The sequence below is a fragment of the Pipistrellus kuhlii genome, unplaced genomic scaffold (assembly GCF_014108245.1).
Source record: "Pipistrellus kuhlii isolate mPipKuh1 unplaced genomic scaffold, mPipKuh1.p scaffold_m20_p_6, whole genome shotgun sequence".
Lineage (NCBI taxonomy): Eukaryota > Metazoa > Chordata > Mammalia > Chiroptera > Vespertilionidae > Pipistrellus > Pipistrellus kuhlii.
The window spans coordinates 23,112,082-23,126,157 of record NW_023425562.1 but is presented as its reverse complement, the minus strand read 5'-3'; the positions used below and the strand labels follow the sequence as shown (position 1 = coordinate 23,126,157).

At 50.6% G+C, this 14,076-nt stretch overlaps 1 protein-coding gene across 32 annotated transcripts in view; it reads left to right on the top strand.

The window, feature by feature from the left end:
• ZMYND8 (zinc finger MYND-type containing 8) overlaps positions 1 to 14,076 on the top strand; it is a 101,573-nt gene that overhangs the window by 14,796 nt on the left and 72,701 nt on the right. For 2 of the 32 annotated variants that reach the window (XM_036418321.2, XM_045574778.1), the window contains exon 1: positions 10,206 to 10,351. The exons of 29 other annotated variants lie outside the window; for them this stretch is intronic. In XM_036418321.2, coding sequence (XP_036274214.1) covers positions 10,273 to 10,351 — 79 coding nt within the window. In that variant the 5' untranslated portion in view covers positions 10,206 to 10,272. Of the gene's footprint in view, positions 1 to 10,205; positions 10,352 to 14,076 lie in introns of those variants that run through there. One more of the 32 variants, XM_045574769.1, reaches the window with a different exon arrangement.

The window sequence follows — 14,076 nt, the reverse complement described above, 5'->3', positions numbered from 1 at the left end:
AAGACATAGAAAATCCTTGCTTTTGGAGCCATGCTCCTTGGATTTCCATTCTAGCTTGGGCCCTGCCTCGTTAGGTTATGCTTTGTGACTCAGTTTCCTCGTATACGCGGGGATGCTGAAGACAGAGGGTTTTGGTGAAGATTAAATCTGCTCACACATACAGAGTGCTCAGAATGGTACCTGGGACGAGGCGGGCGCTCAGAAATGTTAGCCATGATTAGAACTGGCATGAGCCGGGATGAGTTTGTATTGGTAAACTTGTTAGGTGGAGATCCTACTTACCACATTCTACACCTGCCCCCACTTACACCCTGCGGGAGGAGGGCTTGGAGGTAAATCCGGAAGGGAGGCACAGGAAATGAAGAATTGGTTAGGGTGACCTGGCAGTCAGGCTCAGGCTGGCTTCTTCTCTGTGGGCCTCCGAGGCACTGGAAGAAAGATGCTCTGCCGCTGTTCGGACTGCCTCTCCCAGGGCTCCTGTTCCAATGGGGAGTTTGTGAACGGGAGAAGGGGTCATCTCGTTTCGAGGGAGACCTTTCTCTCCCCAGGGGCCGCGTTGGATGGCCTTCTTTGTTTGGAACTGAGCTCCTGTCTTCAGGGGCAGCCTTTGTGTCTAGGGAACCTTTCTGACTGAGCCTCTGGGGTCAGGCAAGGAAATTGCATGCACTCGGGCCTGCAGTTGTGATGATGAGCCTGGGCTGCTGGGGTTCTGAGTGCTCTAGTCATCACGGTTACCGTGTGAGGTTTGCAAAGGCTGATGGGAAGAAGTCTTATCCCTCCGTCCTAATCGCCCCCAAATCCGAGGCGTGGCGATCCGGGCTCAGTGAAGACACACTTAATCCTGCAGCCTGTTTTTCTCGTGGTTTGGGAATCCCCTGCTTCAGTCCCTACCCGACTCCATCCATCCATCCATCCATCATCCATCCCTCCCTGTTGTGTTCTTTGGTTGTGAGCAGCGGGAGCCGCTGGTTCGCTGGAGAGGGAGGGGAAGCAGAAGGTGGTCAGGTGGCTCCTGGGGCGATGGGAAGGCTGGAGGCCTGGGCCTGCTCTGGGGAGTGGAACTGAGCACAGCCTCCTCCGGAGCCACAGGGCAAAGTCCCCGGGGAGCGTCTCACCCCATGTCACGTGCTGCCTGCACTGTGGCCGGGGAAGGGCTGGTGTCTGGACACCAAGACCCACCAGAATCGCCCACATCCGGGAGGAGGTTGTTCCCCAACAGAAGATGAAGTGACTACTCAGGCACCTTGGGAGAGAGGCAGCAGTATTCTTTCTCGGGAAAATTAGAAAAGCTGACAGCAATTGGCTCCAAGTTCTCAAATCCTATGACTGCATCTCGTCCGTATGACCTTCCAGGTCCTCTGACCAAATTTTAGTTGGTAACACCCTCTTCCCCGCCGACACGGACCCACGGATGAGCCGAGTCATTTCCGAGCCAGGCGTTGTCGCTGCGCCAGCCTTGGCATTTACCGAGTGTGCGCGTTCTCAGGAGATCGAGCCATTTTTTTCCTTGGAGGCTGAGCCCTATGCAGCCCAGATCGAGAACCCTGCCGTCGCCATGGAAAGCTTTAATTATTTTAATTCAGTGGCTCTTTGGCCCCTTGAGGGTGGCTCTTCCACAAAATACCACGTACAGTGTGATTGAAACTTGGTGGCCCGTGCTCAGAAGTCGGTTTTCGGCTCTCAAAAGAAGTCTCAATCGTTGTGCTGTTGATATTTGTCTCTGTTGACTGATGAGTTTGCTGACCACTGCCTTAATACATATATGGATGTGTTGTGAGTGCCGAGCTGGATGCTGTAGGTGAAAACCCTGAATTAGCCAGGGACTGGCACAGCATGGAGCATGCTCAGTAAAGGAGTATTGTGTTGGAGTCTGAATTTTGCTTGATCTCTTGGGTCTGCTCTGTTTTGAAAAGTTCTGCAAAGAAAACATGGCTCTCGTCTTGTCTTCCCAAGTTAGCGTTTCTTACCAAGGCCCCGCTTGAACTATCTTTCTGTCAGGCTCTTTGGCATCTTGGCACTCACTGGCTGGGGGATATGCTGGGGGTTTGCCCTCTCCCCAGCCTTCACAACACTTTATTGTAAAATTAATTTACCGGCGTGTCTCCTCACCGGGACTGCTATAGGGACCAGGTCTCTCTCACTTCTTTGACAGACTGGAGTCTGGTGTTGTTATGGTAGCTGCTCAATTAATGTTGTTGTTTTTTAAATTCTTACCCGAGGACATGCTTAGAGAGAGGAAGGGAGAAAGAAAAACATCAGTGTATCTCCTTGACATAAGCCAGAGAAAAAGCTAAAAATCCTATCCTGTCTGGAAATCGGTATTAACAGTTCTGTGTTTATATATATACTTCCCCTTTCTGAGTATCTGAAAATATAAACAAACTTAAGCCATGATGAGGTTGAACTTTCTAGATCTTGGCCATTCTAGCAAAGTATCCCTTATCTCTCACCCTTCTACTTACCCGCCTTCTCCACTTTACTCTGTCTTTAAGAGATTTACTTTCAAGGTGCCCCAGCTGGTTTGGCTCAGTGGATAGAATGTCGGCCTGCAGACTGAAGGGTCCCGGGTTCGATTCCAGTCAAGAGCACGTGCCCGGGTTGTGGGCTTGATCCCCAGTGGGGGGAGTGCAGGAGACAGACAGCCAATCAATGATTCTCTCTCATTGATGTTTCTATCTCCCTTCCTCTCTGAAATCAATAAAATATATATGTATATATATTTATATATGGGAGATTTTCAAGGTTGGATGTAATTCTCTGAGAGTTAAGAATTATAGCGTCCCTGGCAAAGGGGAATCTTGCCAGGATTATTCCATGTGGAAATGGGGTCCTGTGTGGCTGGATCTTCTGATTCCTATATTTACTTGTTTAAGAGAAGCTGGAAATTGATCTTCTTGACAGAGACTTTCAACTGGTGTGCTGCAAGAATTTTTAAAACATGCAATACCTGACCAGTATTTAGTCAGGGGCATTGACCTCTTTTCCCTTAGATTGTAAAACAAAACAAAACAAAAAAAACCCCACAACCATCAATACAATAGCTGTCCAGTGTGAATGAGTCAAAATTACACCTATTTTTTGAGACAGATTGGGAAAAAATATATTTTTTGGTGTGCTGCAGAATTTTAGCGATTAGTTTATGTGTGCCACGAGATAAAGAAGATTGAAGGTCATTGTCCTGGACTGAATCCTTCCTGGCCATTGCTTCCCCTGACCCCTGGGCCATCTCGCCAGCTATCACTAGGGTCCTGTTCTGAGTGAGGCTGACTTAGTTATTTGTCCTTCACCCCCTTAACCATCCTCCGGGTACTTGCCCCCCACACACTGTCCTTCCAACCAGGTTGTTATTTCTTGGGTTGGGGCCAGATACACTAGTTGGTTCGAGTTGTTGACAAATAGGAATTTTTCAAATCTAGATTCATCTCAGGGGTCGAGGGAGGTGTTGAGAAGAGATCTTCAGACGTCAAAGGGTCTGATAAGAAAAGGGGCAAAGAATCAGGACTAAAAAATTTGGTTAAAGTGCCAGCACAGTGTGGGGGTCTCCCAGTGGGGAGCTTGACATTGAGTGTTTTCCCTGGAGGAAGTCATTCCTTTTTTTTTTTAAACATTAAGTGATCTTAAGCAATAGCCCTCCCCAGGAAGAATGGAGAGAGCTAGGAAATGGGTGGCCTGAAAACACCTGAGTTCTCCCCTTTGGCTCTCAGTAGTTGTGTTTATTAGCTGCATGGGCCCCTCACATTCACAACAGAAATCCTTACTTTATTCCCTACTTTGGGTGAAATGGGCTCTTTTAGGCAAGAAACAAGAAAGGCTGAGTGGCTGTGGGAAGGGCATTTCCTGCTTGTTTCTTTCGGGCCTGAAATGGCCAGGCTGCCTCCGGTGTAATCTTCCCTGCTGACTGCACAACCCCCTGCCTTCTGGCTTTGCTGCGAGAAACCCTCAGACCGGGGAAGGAAAACTGGAGTTTCCTGTGAGTCAGGTCTGCTCGGCACACCATGCACTCCGTTAATCTCTCCTGCTTGTAGCTGGTCAGATGTGCATGGGGGGGGGGGGGCACGTCTGAGCCAGGCCCTGAGCCCCAGCAAGGAAAGGAGAACTGAGCTCAAGCGTCCATTCTGAAGGCGATGCTATAAACAAGTAGAAAAGAATTTTCTTTCACAGCAGAAAAGAATTTGATTTTCACACATTTTCAGCTAGAGAAGACTGCAGTGAAGAAGCAAGAAAGAGCCTATCTAATAAAGAGGAAATATGCTAATTGACCATCACTCCATCGCAAAAGGTGGCTGCACCCACAGCCGAGGACAAGTTCCCTTAAGGAGCCTTAACGAGCAATCAGCAGGGACCTGAGGCTCCTCCCTCCCCGCCCCCGTGGGGCTTGACAAGGGGACCTCCTGTGTCTCCCACCTGGCAGGGCTTGACGGGGGACCTCAGGCTATGCCCACCACCCTGTGGGGCTAGACAGAGGACCTCAAGGTGCATGCCCAGTGCTGGGTCGGGGGAATTCAGGCTGTGCCCCCGCCCAGCGGGGCTTGACAAGGGTGGGACTGGCCAGGTCTGGATCTAGCCCAATGGGGAGGGGGAGAAGCCAGGTTTGGATCTCATGTGATTTTGAGGTGCATGTGGGTGGGCAGGAACTTGACTCTGGGTCCCTTCGTGTGCCCCCCCCAGACTCTGGAGGAAGGTTTTCATATACATTTTACTAATTTTCTTTCTTCTCTGACACTTCTGTTATAGAGAAAGGGCAAATAGTAATATTAAATTACTTCATCTAATTAATTCCCTTTTTTTTTTTTTTTTTTTGGTTTTTTATTTTTGTTTGTTTGTTTGTTTTTTAATTAATTAATTTATTTTTTTTACATATTTTAATGATTTTTTTTTGCCCCCCTCCCTCCCTCCCCCATATCCCCTCCCTCCCTATAGTTTTATGTCCATTGGTTGTACTTATATGCATGTATACAAGTCCTTCGGTTAATCTATTATCTCCCCCAGATCCTCCTCCCCTCCCCGCTGTAATTTGACAATCTGCTTGTTGCGTTACTGTCTCTATATCTATCTTTTGGTTCATCAGTTTATAATGCTCTTTATTATCCACAAATGAGTGAGGTCATGTGGTGTTTCTCTTTCATTGATTGGCTTATTTCACTCAGCATGATGTTCTCCAATTCCATCCAGGTTGCTGCAAATGATGAGAATTCCTTCTTCTTTATGGCAGCATAGTATTCCATTGTGTAGATGTACCATAGTTTTTGGATCCAATCATCTGCTGACGGGCACCTAGGCTGTTTCCAAATTCTGGCTATTGTAGATTGTGCTGCTATGAACATAGGGGTGCATATATCCTTTCTGATTGGTGTTTCTAGTTTCTTGGGATATATTCCTAGGAGTGGGATTACTGGGTCAAATGGGAGTTCCATTTTCAGTTTTTTGAGGAAACTCCACACTGTTCTCCACAGTGGTTGCACCAGTCTGCATTCCCACCAGCAGTGCACGAGGGTTCCTTTTTCTCCGCAACCTCGCCAACACTTGTCGTTTGTCGATTTGTTGATGTTGGCCATTCTGACAGGTGTGAGATGGTACCGCATTGTTGTTTTGATTTGCATCTCTCGTATAATTAGTGACTTTGAGCATGTTTTCATGTGCCTTTTGGCCTTCCTTCTGTCTTCTTTTGAAAATATTCTATTTAGGTCCCTTGCCCATTTCTTAATTGGATCATTCATCTTCCTTTTATTTAGTTGTATCAGCTGTCTGTAGATGTTAGAGATTAAACCTTTATCAGTGGTGTTATTTGCAAATATGTTCTCCCACACAGTGGGCTTTCTTGTTGTTTTGTTGATGGTTTCTTTTGCTGTAAAAAAGCTTTTTATTTTGATGTAGTCCCATTTGTTTATTTTCTCTTTAGCTTCCATTGCCCTAGTAATTAATTCCCTTTTAATGTGCACGAATTTCGTGCACTGGGTCACTAGTGATGTAATAAAGTGGGTGGAGGCTGAGTGGTCAGGGGTTTTTTTCTGGGGAGGTGACATTTTAGCTAAAAGCAGAAGTTGCCAACTCTAGAAAAATTAGGCACCAGACATTCTAGATCACGTGTGTCAAACACAAGGCCCGCGGGCCAAATCCGTCCCGCCAGGCCTTGCAATGTGGCCCGCACCGCGCTGTCATCACTGCACTCCGCTGCGTTTCCATCACAATGACAGTTTATGACTGTTCAGTAAACCATTCGGCCCGCGATTTAGGCTGGATTTTAGATTTTGGCCCCTTCTCTGATTGAGTTCGACACCCCTACTCTAAGCCAAACCGGTTTCGGCTTATTTGTATTAGAGTTTTGAAGAAGGCTGCTGGAGGGGGGCAGGGAGTTTGAATCAAGGTGGCAGCTGTGAAGGTTGGGCTGAATTTGAACGGCAGACGTGATGATGGTCAGAGAAGGAACGCCCCTCGCAGAGCCCTCGCTGTGTGCCAGGGTCCACGTAGGCACTCGCTTTCATCCTGACCGTGCGGGGTTTGGCATTCCCAGTGCATTTTGCAGATGACGAGGGTTCCGAGGTCAGCTTCTTCCCAGGCGAGCTGAGCCTCTTTGGAGTGGGGCGGAGAGTGCCTTTGGAGGAGTCCTGGGGTGACCTTCAGCCTGGAAGGGTGGCGCCGGGGCTGTGGGCCGCCTGGGCCCGTCCGCTTTGATCCGGGTGAAATCCCGAGCCCTCTCGGGCTCCAGAACCTGATTTGGATGAACCTGTGCCCGCCTGAGAGGGCTTAACAAGTTTGTGATTCCCACCAGGGAACCTTTTCCAGAAACAGGCTGGTGCTAATCGCCGTGAAGACACAAAAAGATTGGGGAAACTGCTTTGAAATTTCTGGGTTACTGTTGTTTTTTTCTTTTCTTTTTTTCCCTCCGCCCTGGCTCCTCCTCCCCCCACAGGGGAATCGCATTAGTAAGAACTGGTGGTGCTTTGTGCCGATGCTGCTCGGTCTGCATGCACTGTCTCATTTAATCCTAACGACCCCCTTTAGGAGCATCCTAACGCGCACAGCTGAATTGGCTGAGGCACTGAGAGGCTGAGTAACTTGCTAAAGGACACACAGCTGGCAGGTGGTGGGGCTTGGGTTCCAACCTAGTAATGAGGCTCCAGAGCCCCCCACACTGAACCACAGCGCTGAGTGGACAGCGACCAGCACCCAGCATGCCTTCGTGACGGAGAATTACAAGGTGGCTCACCCACCCTAGGGGGGTGTGCTGCTCTGACCTGCGGCATGCCAGCTTTGCCTGCCTGTCTGAGTCTCGCCTATTCAATGCACCCAAAAGTGCCATTCCCACCCCATGGGTTCTTGGGAGGATTCCTAGTGTAGTGTTTTAGGGAAGAAACAATATCTGTGCATACGATGAGCCCAGTTGGAGAAGGAAATAGAAAACATTTCCCCCCCAGCGTGCATTCACCGATTCTTAGTATTTCTCCTGCTCTGCTTCTTGTCCATTTGTAATCAGTGCCTTAGTCCAGTGTTTCCCAACCTTCTCTCATGATGAGAATCACTTGGTGGAGTTGTTAAAACACAGATTCCTGAATCCCAACTAAGAAGTGCTAAACTAGAATTTTTGGGAACATATAGGTAAAACTGCATACTTAACTAGTGCTCTAAGACAGATTTTATATACAGAGCACTAAGTTAGGTATGCAGTTTTACCTATATGTTCCCAAAAATTCTAGTTTAGCACTTCTTAGTTGGGATTCAGGAATCTGTGTTTTAACAACTCCACCAGGTGATTCTCATCATGAGAGAAGGTTGTGAAACACTGCCTTAGTCTATATGCCTATATTCATTCTCTGTTTATTAGCCACTTCATCACGAGTTTGCTTTTTCCCACGGGCCTCAGTTTTCTCATCCATAAAATGGGGGGTCCTTAGTCCCCTCCTTCTTGCGGAACTGGTGAGGAGTAAGGAAACTGAACGTTGTGTTTAGAACAGTGCCTCACAGATAAGTGGTCAACAGAAGGTACCTATTATTACCACTGTTTGTGTCTGGCTGCCTCCCACAGTGGCAGGGACCTTCCAGACAGTTCCCAAGGAAGCCCAGATGTCTGTTGAGTTGCTCAGGGACTGACTGGTCCCGTTGTTGTCTTCCTTTTGAAACCTGAAGTCGGGCTGCCAGGTGAAACATGGGGCATCACTCTCCCACTTAACAGAGACAGGTACCTCCGTGGGTGGTGTGTTTACACAAGGTGAGACCTGCCTGGCAGCTCACGGGAAGCTTCTATACCCAGGGTTCCCCAGCCCGGGATCTGGGACAGTGTGGGCCTGGTCATTCCTTGCTGTGGGGATGTTCTGCGCACTGTAGGGTGTTTAGACCCCTCTACCCATTAGATGCGAGCTGCCCCCTCTGTGTGCCTTGTTGTGACAACCAAGCCTGTCTTTAGACATTGCCACCGGTCTCCCGGGAAACCTGGTGGAGAACTCCTGCTTTGAACACCCGAGTTCCTTAAAAGGGGCCCCTGATTGATGTCTGGGTGGGGAGGGGAGGCATGTTTGAGTTCCACCTGTGTGTCAGGTGCTGGGATGCAGATACGGTCCCTGGCTGGGGCAGTGCCTGGTACATAGTGAGAGTTACATAAACATTGATAAACATTACCATCCATTTGCCCCACAGCCATTAAAAATGATCTTACATCGCTAAGGATGGGAATGGGATCAGAAAGAAGAATTTAAAAAGCCCAGTGTTTGTTTCCTGGGGGTTTCTGCAGGCCTTTGCAAGCCGAGTCCACGCTGTCTTTTTTCTTTAAAAATATTCTTATTGATTTCAGATAGGAAGGAAGGAAGAGAGAGGTAGAGACATCAATGATGAGCTGGGATGTGGGTCTGAAATCTTCGCTTCCCCAAAGGAACCTGACGAGGCGCCTGTGGAGGGCCTGTGCCTTCTTCCCCCGTGTCTGTTCTCATTGCTAAGGTGGCTTTAGGCCAGACCCCCACCCAAGCCATGGGGAACAATGCCTGGTTATTAGCCACACCTCCTTCTGCATCTGCCCCTTCCTGGAGCCTCTGCACCCCCCCCCCCTTTTTTTTTTTTTTTTTGCTCGCAGCCCACTTCTCGGCTTCAGCTGCTGCCAGCCTGAGCTTGTTTTTGGTTTCTGAATTGGCCCTGTGACGCTACAATTCCCTGTGGCAATTTGCAGGCCACTGATCTGCACCTGAGCTTTCTAGAACCTGATCTGGGCTGGAGGGCGGGGCCCGCCAAGTCTCCGCAGCCTGGGTAAATAATGCAGAACCAGCTCCTCCTGCCAATGCTTCCTCAGCCAGCTGTGATGCAAAGGCCGAAGGCAACTGGTTATTCCACATTTTCTTTGTGGTGGTTTGGCTGTGCTCAGGGCCCTCGTAGGTACACGCGAGGGGCGCCGCAGCCCTTGGCCTGGGCCTGCGGAGGGGGCGGGTGGGGTGCCATCCGTAGCTTCTTGTAGGGAGTTGAGCCCTGCCTCCCTGCTCTGTGCACATTTTGAAAAAGCTTGGCATTCTGCAATCAGGAAATTCCTGTTGAGATGTTGTCGTTTTTTCCAGAAGGCCTGGTCCCAGCTGAGGAGGAGAGAGGGCTGGGGTGGTTGCAGTTTGCCTCTGGTTGTTGAGGGCCAAACAGTGAATTCATTTGTAAATCAGCCTCTTTTTCCTGGAGTGAAGCAATTTCTGTCCTCCAGGAGGGTTTGCTGGTTCACCTTTTACATATGAATATGCCCTTTAATCGCCATTTCTTCATTACTGAGAGAGAAGGAGAGGGAGAGAGAGAGAGAGGGAAAGGGAAAGGGAGAGAGAATCAGATCAGACAGGGAGAGAGACAGGGAAGAGACAGAGACCCTGCCACTGCATCAATAGTGGGAAGATGGTTTTCTCATTTCTGGGAGAGGTACATCAGAACTAAAGCTAATGAAACAATAAACAATTATTTAAAAACAAACAAACAAACTAAAAGCACCTCTACAAACCACACACTCCCCCCTGCTGTCCCCAATGCACGCTGTCTTTATTACACCCGGGAGAGAACAGCTCCTCCGCGCAGGCCGGAGACGTTCCGTGTTCAGCTCCGAGGAGCTGCTGTCTGTCTGTCCAGGGTGACAGATGAGAGCGGAGGCACGCCGCCCGGCCCCTGCATGCCCGATGGCAGAGGTGAGGGTGTCCTTGCCCCGTTGGGAGACCCGGGCGGCGGACGAGGCCAGGGCTGGCCTGGTAAGTGTGACTCTTAGCCTGTCCTCGCAGCTGCTTCCTCCTCCCCCTGGGAGAGGCTGCCGAGGATCCGGAAGCAGGAATGTCTGCGGTGTGTGAGCTTCTGTTCGCTTTAAAAGAGAGGCTAGACCCTCTGAGCAGCAGAGCTTTCTCGATGGCAGGTAAGCAAGCGCCCCTGGGCCCGCGGTTACCCGCCCTTCGCCTGCCTGGCCTCCCAGGCTCCTGGGACATGGACATTCTCCCACGTTAAGAAAGGCCTTTCCTTCCACGGCCTCATTTCTTTTCCGGCCCCCTCCCCGCCTTTCCTGACCTGGATGATGAGCGTTCCCACTCGCGTGTGGCCGGAGGACCCTGTAGAAGCCTGGCTTTGGCCAGAGGGCAGCCTCCGTGGAGGAGGCCGAGGCCTTGTCTCCAAGGTTGTGTGTGTCTAGGAGACACGCTCTGTGTGAGCAGAGGGTTTGGCCGAGAGCTATTTTTGCTGGTATTCTTCCTGACTCGGGCCTTCTCTACCTTAAGAGAGAGAGAGAGAGAGAAAAAAAAAAAGTGCCCCTCCCCCACCCCTTGCTTCTGATTTCTCATTTCTGTTCTGGGCCTGGAGGAAGTTCGGGGCTTTTGTTTCATGATGATGTAATTACTGGCTGCAGAGGGCCGAGGATTCCTGGGGAGGGAGGCCTGCCTGGGTACCTGCTCGGGTCTTGGGGAAGTGCTTTGAAATGATTAACTAGGCTCCGCTTGCTTGCTTTGCCGCTTGCTTGCTTTGCTGTTTCGGAGAACAGCGTGCGGTCACGTTTGAAGGCGGCCCTGGTGAGGGCCGGCCATGGCGCTTGGTGCCGAGCCAGAGCCGGCCTGTGCGCCGGCACCCCCGGACACCTGGGCTTTTCACAGTCAGCCACAAGGCCCCGGGTGGATTCCGGTCTCCACTCGTAGCTTGGCCTTTCTGTACCTTTGAACCCGAGGCATCAATTCAACAGAAACCAAACTCTGCTTTTGGGGAAGGGCGGCAGAAGAGGAGGAGGAATGAGGGTTGATTTTAAAAAAAGAAAACAGCTCCCGAGTGCATGCTCTTTGCCAGGTATTATACTCAGAGCTTCACACGAATGAACTCATTTAGCTCTTTCATACCCCACTGGGTACGGTGATGTCCCTGTTACTAAAGAGGAAGCACAGAGGCTACCTAAGTGATTTTCTTAAGGCCACACGATGGGCAGCAGCAGAACATGGCCCCCAGCCCCGGTGGCACCCTGTCAACCTCACCCAGGTCAGGCCTGTCAGAGTACGTGTCCCCCGACTTCCATGGAGGGTGACCAACTCATCCTGGGTTGCCGGAATCTGTCCATCTCTGGCCCACCATACGTCTGTGGCCCATGATGCCTGTTGACCAGTTTCTCTTTTCGTTCGGGCCCCAGCAGGCCTTGCTGTCGACATCATTATGGGAATGTTACACCCACAAAAGCACACCACAGGGCTGGTCCTTTCCCCGGAGGACACAGCTCCCTGTAATGACGTGTCATTTCCTAGGCTTTGGGGAATGGCGGGCGCGGTGACTCAGGCTCCGGATGTGGGTGGGGGTGGGGTGCAGCCTGTCCGGGAGGCCTGCATGGGGATGGGAAAGGAGCATCAGGGAGGGGAGGTTGCTGTGGAGACATCCCTCCCACCCCCCCAGTCTATTTTGTGTCAGAGGCCAGGTTCTGGCGTGCCACCGCTGGGAGACTGGGAGGTGAAGGGGACTGCCTTTGAGAGACTGGCGTGCACCCTCAAGGAGGGACAAACACTGTTTTCCATCTTTCTCCCAGTTAATTCCTGAAGCTCCTTATTGAACTTTTCTCCTCCCACACCACCATCTGCAGCGGAGAAAGAAAGAGGCAAATTGACAGCGTGCTCTTAAACATAGACCCTGAATTAGGAAGCCGTCTTGCTTCAGAGCTGAGACAGGCCCCTCTCTGGCGTGAGGCCCAGCGTGGGCCTCGAGGGCCATGCTGCCCGGGTCCAAGTCCCAGCCCCGCCACTCGTGTGTGTGATCGTGGGGGCGATGGCTTCGAGGGAAGGACACGGAGGGCATTTTGAACACTGCCTGGTGCTCTGTGTGTAATAAAAAGACAGTCTTAGCTGCTAATACGGTGTGGCTCAGGGAAGCTAAGAGGCCTGGTTATCCTGAGGTAAGGCGCCCCGAAGTCAGGGACAGCTAGGAAGTGCTGAGCGGGATTATTCGGGGCGCTGCACAAGGCACCCGTGCGGGAGCCATCTAATTGCATGCTCGGTTCCTAATACCCATAGACCTCCCCATATTATTAAGATTTCAGTGAAATGTCACCGGGAGGGGGGATTCTGCCGCTTCCTGCTTCCTGCTCCGTGCCAAGCGCGGTTTCCCTGAGTCACTGCTCTGTCCTTGCCTTCCTCGCTCGCCCACGTTAACTCCTTCAGAACCAGGCTCCTGTGGGGGAGGCGGGTTGAGGGGGCAGCCGAGGGCTGCTGGGGGGCCAGCCCTGTGGGATCACAAGGTCCTGCCAGCTCCCCGAAAGGCCTTTCCGATCAAGGGTGAGCCGCTTCCCTGGTGGCTCAGTCTATAGAGGCTGTTTGTTGTCATCGTTCCAAGTTGAGAGATGAGATGCGGTTAGCAATACATCCCCATCAGAATTAAATCATTAAAGGGGCAGGGGGAATACCTGACTCAGCTTTCTGGAAAAGGCCCTTAAAGACGGCTTTGTTGCCATGACTACAGCAAGGTCTGCAGCACCCACCCTCTTATCACCACCAGAGCCTGCCCACCCCTGGAACGGGCAGGTTTTTTTTTTTTTTTTTTTAAATGTCAGAGTGCCGCCCTGCTGTCTCACACCTCTGAAGGCCACCATGGCCCAATTTTTCTCCCTAAGAGCCTTCATGGAAAGCTGTTGCCATTGATAGATGTGCCTGTTGTTTGGAACCTATTAAATTTTCTACCCTTTGGAGGCAGCCGCCGAAGTCTCATCAACTCTGGAAGTGAGGTCTTGGTGGTTTGGCTGAGACTAGGAGGCTGGGATCCTTCAAGGTGTGGGCAGTCTTGGGTTAGACCCCTCCTCTTGCCAAACAGGCCCCTGGTTTCCCCTTCTGTTTCCCTGATGGGCTGCTTAGCTGTAAATGGCTGATGAGTGTATTCCTCTCTAGAGATGGTCCCCCCCTTTCCCATGGAATTATGGGAAAAGAATTTGGAAGGTCAAATAAAATTCTTACTCTTATTTAGATAGAGGAGGAGGCAGGGAGTCAGAGACACATCGATTTGTTGTTCCACCTATTTATGTATTCATTGGTTGATTCTTCTACCTGCAGCCTGGGTGTATTGGGAGGATGCTCTATCCAACTGAGCTACCCGGCCAGGGGCTTACCCTGTATTTTGTTTAGTTAATCTTCACCTGGGGATACCCTTTCCATTGCTTTTTCAGAGAAAGTGGAAAGGGGAGGGAAGGAGAGAGAGAAAAAGAAAGAAACATCATTGTGCGATAGCCATATTTACTGGTAGCTTCCCACAAGGGCCTTGACAAAGAGTTGAACCCAGGACTCTTCTGGCTGATGATCTAACCACTGAGAACCACTGGCCAGGGCCTAGTCAATTGTATTTTTTAACCTTTACTGCTCATGACACCTTTGAGAAGGTGAAGCAGGCATATGGCCCTTCTTCCCAGGAAATTGCAACCACGTATACAATCTGAGACCCACGGATCCCGGGTGTTCCTGGAGCACGGGCATGGGCTCCCAGTAAGAAGTTCTGGTCTGACTACTTTCTCTCCTCTCCTCCCATTTCTCAAGTGTGGCCTGGGGCCCTGAGAAGCAGAGCCTTGCCTGGGGTTATCTCCTGTTGAGCTGCCTTTATTTCCTCCCAGGCCTTGACTTCTGCTTCCTTATTTCTGAACCC